The 3,989-nt window shown below is 37.8% G+C and overlaps 1 protein-coding gene across 1 annotated transcript; it reads right to left on the bottom strand.

The window, feature by feature from the left end:
• Window positions 1-3,189: 3,189 nt before the first annotated feature.
• On the bottom strand, window positions 3,190-3,576 carry LOC122082185 (extensin-like). The gene has a single exon (XM_042649662.1). The coding sequence runs from the start codon at window positions 3,574-3,576 to the stop codon at window positions 3,190-3,192; it is 387 nt and encodes a 128-aa protein (XP_042505596.1).
• Between the last annotated feature and the right edge of the window lie 413 nt (window positions 3,577-3,989).

Raw genomic sequence — 3,989 nt, 5'->3', positions numbered from 1 at the left:
TTATTAAACGTGAATTAGTTGATTCTGGTTCAATTGGGTTTATCTTGCTTTAATTGGTTTCAATATAGTTTGATTTGGGTCATTGGGTCCAATCCATTGTTTTTGCTAATTCGTTTTATTTTTCATTTTCATTTGTTTTGCTTTCTTTTATTGTTATGTCTTTATTCAATTAATCGGTTTCATTTGTGGCTTAATATACTCACTTAATAAGTAGGTTTGATTTGATCTATTTTTGGTTTATTTTTGTTCTTTAGACATAAGCCCTTAGATTAGGATCTCAAACCCTTTCTTCTTCCCCCATCTCTTCTTCTCCTTATCTTCTTTCCTTGCCGCCATTGGAACCCTTAAACAACAACCACCGAACCTCCTTCACTTCTTCTTCTTCTTCTTCTTCTCTCCTGCTACTTTTTCTTCCACAACTGAAACCTGCAGCACCACTTTTTCTTCTTCTTCTTCTCCTTTTCCCTTTCTTTTTTTCTTCTTGCTGCTGCAACCCTTAAACAACAGCAGCCGACCCTCTCTCATCTTCTTTTTCTTTCCTTCCCCCAAAATCTATAGCGACCGAACCCACTTCCCCCAGCTCTTCTTCCTTTCCTTCTTCTTCTTCCCTGTAGCAGAAAACCAATCCCACCTTCATCTTCTTTTTCTTTCCTTCCTCCAAAATCTGCAGTGACCGAACCCACTTCCCCTAGCTCTTCTTCCTTTCCTTCTTCTTCTTCCCTGTAGCAGTAAACCAGTCCCACCTTCATCTTCTTTTTCTTCTTCTCATCTTCTCCTTCCTTTCTTTCTCCTTAACCGAACCTGCAACTCACTCCCTTCTCCTTCTTCTCCTTCTTCCTCTCTTCTTTTCTCTTTTACCATGGCCGAACACTCTCCACTCCCTTCTCCTTCCTTTCTTTTTCCTTAACCGAACCAGCAACTCACCTTTCTCCTCCTTTCTTCTTCCCTGCTGCTGCAACTAATAACCTGCAACTCAGCTTTCTCCTTCTTCTTCTTCTTCTCCTTCTGCTTCTCCTTCTCCTCCTTCTCCTTCTCCTTTTCCTTCTCCTTCTCCTTCTCCTTCTCCTTCTCTCCTTCTCCTTCTCACCTTCTCCTTCTCCTTCTCCTTCTCCTTCTCCTTCTCCTTCTTGTTATTACTTTAATTTACTGATTAGATAGTCCATGTTTGTAATGTCCACAACCTATTATTTCATTTATGTTTTCTATGTGGAACCTTCCCCTCCCTTTTTTTTTTATCCATTTTTGTTTGATTTCAGGTATGTAATGTATTTAGTCCTAGAACTTAGGGTTGGGATTCCCCTAATTTTAAAATTTAAAATCAAATGATTTCATTTTATTTCCCTCTAAATAATGTATGGGACGTAGTCTAGGGTGTATGTTAGCAAGGGCGTGGCTGGCCCCCCTCAAACTGGCTCGTAGCATTAGGTGTGTTTCTTGGGTTTTCGGGTTGATAAAAATGAATCCGTTTCGGTCCATTTCTTTTTATCTCAAATAGTGGGTCCCTTTAGAATTAATTATATATTTAATTTAGATTCGGATATCTTGCCATATTGATAATCATTAGATTTAGATAGGTTAGTCAATGTCATGTTTGCCATGCTTCATGTTTATTAACTTGTTTTTGATACTTGACGATTCTCTTTTTTTGTTTTGTTTAAATCAATTCATTTTTCTCATGCATGTAGGTTAGCTAGTATTCATTTTTTGTCCACTTCTCACTCATATCACCACGTGGGATATTTACAACCATTGTATATTTAACATAATAGTTAGATTCCATTTACTTCAATTGAGGTAGTTAATTAAATAAATATTTTAATATTTAATTAAATAAAGTCTTAACTCATTAGATTAATTAAGGTTCATAATGCATTTAATTGACTCTTAAAATTTGGTTTTAGTTGTTTAAATTATTAGATTGATTAGGTTTTCCAAAACTTCCATCTGAAACAGTTAGATTTGGGTAGCTTTCACCATTCAATTCAAGTTTTTGTCTTTCTTTAAAAATCTTTTACCTATTAGATTAATATATTAATTACGATTGTAATAATTCATTTCACAAATTATTAGGAATTATGATTAATCATTTTAATTAATTCAATTTAGGATTTCATAAATTCATTAATTGTCCATCTAGGTTAGGCTCAATTAATCGAGTTAGTTCAAATTAGGGTTTCACAAATTGCTCAACTAATCCTAGGTCTAGGCTTATTTAATTAGTTTAATCTAAGACTCATAATACATCAATTAAATCATTTAGGGTTTTTAATTTTTAATTAGCGTAATCATTTCATTATTTGCATCATAACCTAGCTAGCATAATTTAGACACTTGGCTTAGGGTTTTCACATGTCATATTTAGATACTTAGTTTAGGGTTTTCAATGACCTAGATTTAGGACTAGTTAGTAGGGTACAAACAAATCTTGGTGTAAACTAGCTTTATCCATCAGAGTTATTAGTCTCTCTCCCTTGATTGGGGGAGACATTTATGGGTCCTAGACCCTTTCTAGGTGGCGACTCCCTTTTACCCATAATGTGTATCCCCCCTTGGTATTTTGATGACCAGGGGATACTATCTCATCTCATTAGGGTCAAACCCAAGCGTGTGTACACGCGCTACGCGCCATATCGCAATCCCGACGGAGGTCCATGATACCTATAAGGGCATAATTGTAGAGGGAACCAATAGTGCATGAAGCCAATGGAATGTTCTGGTCTCGTAAAAACTGTTGTGTGTCTGGGCCAAGAGGTTATGGAAGAGAATTTAGGAAAACTTGTTTAAGATTTTCATCATCAATTCCACCAATCTTGTGGAAACGATCAGTCATCCTGGAGAAATGCTTATCAAGATCTAATCTATTCAGAGAGCAACACTTATCTGAAGGAATTCATCACGGGCCTTTGATAAATCATTTGAAACTGGACTGAGAAACTCTTGATAGAGAGTGGTAATAAAATAGCTTTCTGTGAGTTGAACAAGTTGAAGTTGTCGGTAAGGGCTAAGAGCTAAATACCATTCCCTGAGTTTTCCTTGGAGTCTTGCAACAAATTTGGACAAGACTATGAAAGTGGAGGCTCCTTCATGAAGTAATTCTGTGTTGATCCATGCATGAAAATCTGCAATTCTTGATGCCCATTTAGGAACAGGGATATCATCCAGGGTGAAAAACTGTTTAGGATCCTGGTTTTAGAATGGGGTATAAGGTGTGGGTGGAACAGGATTTTGTCTTAGTGGATCTTCAGGATTATGGATTTCAGGGCCATCATCCATTTCTGAAACATGAGGAGCAGTAGGACGTGGACCATCATTCATAAATGAAGGAAGGGGATCAGTAATGGTAAGATTTGTAAGGTACTCAGATAAAGCATTTTCTGAGGGAGTGATAATGGTATGGATGGATTTAGGAGGTTGAGTAGTTGTTGCAGGGGTAGATGGTGGAGGGGTAGGCTGTGGAATAGGTGGTGGTACTGGTGGTGGTGCTGGGTAAGAAACGGGCATAGGGTAAGGTGTAAAAGGAGGAGATGCTGATAGAGCATCTGTAAATTCTTCTTCATAATCATCACTGAGATCCATTAATGCGGTAGTAGAAGTCCATGCGGGAGGAATTCTACCACTAGCACGACCTCTAGTTGCTCTAGTTCTTTTGGGAAGAGAACGTTGTTATCTTTGGAGTTCTTTGAGTGCTTCAGTAGGAAAAGTTCTTGGAGAAGAGACAACTGGCGATGCAGGAGAGGCATACATAGAAAAAGAATCTTGTGGAATGAAACTTGGAACTGTAACTGGAAGTGGTTGCTGCCTGCTTGTTGTAGAAGAAGGGGGTTGTGGTCACTGTAAGCTCTGAAGTGGAGCTTCAAGATATCGAAGATGTTTTTCCTTTTGGCCAATGAGGGCAAAAGTAGCAGTGGTGTTCGCGACACTAGAGGTAATTCTAGCAAGTTCTGCATGCACTTGATCAATTTCTCATCATAAAGACTGCAACAGATGAT

Source organism: Macadamia integrifolia, chromosome 6, assembly GCF_013358625.1.
Source record: "Macadamia integrifolia cultivar HAES 741 chromosome 6, SCU_Mint_v3, whole genome shotgun sequence".
In the NCBI taxonomy this organism is placed as follows: Eukaryota; Viridiplantae; Streptophyta; class Magnoliopsida; order Proteales; family Proteaceae; genus Macadamia; species Macadamia integrifolia.
Note: the sequence above shows the minus strand (reverse complement) of the source record. Positions and strands in the feature narration are given on the sequence as shown.

Bases quoted from the DNA above. Each gene is read 5' to 3' on its own strand.
- LOC122082185 (XM_042649662.1), bottom strand. From the start codon at position 3,576: ATGGATCTCAGTGATGATTATGAAGAAGAATTTACAGATGCTCTATCA.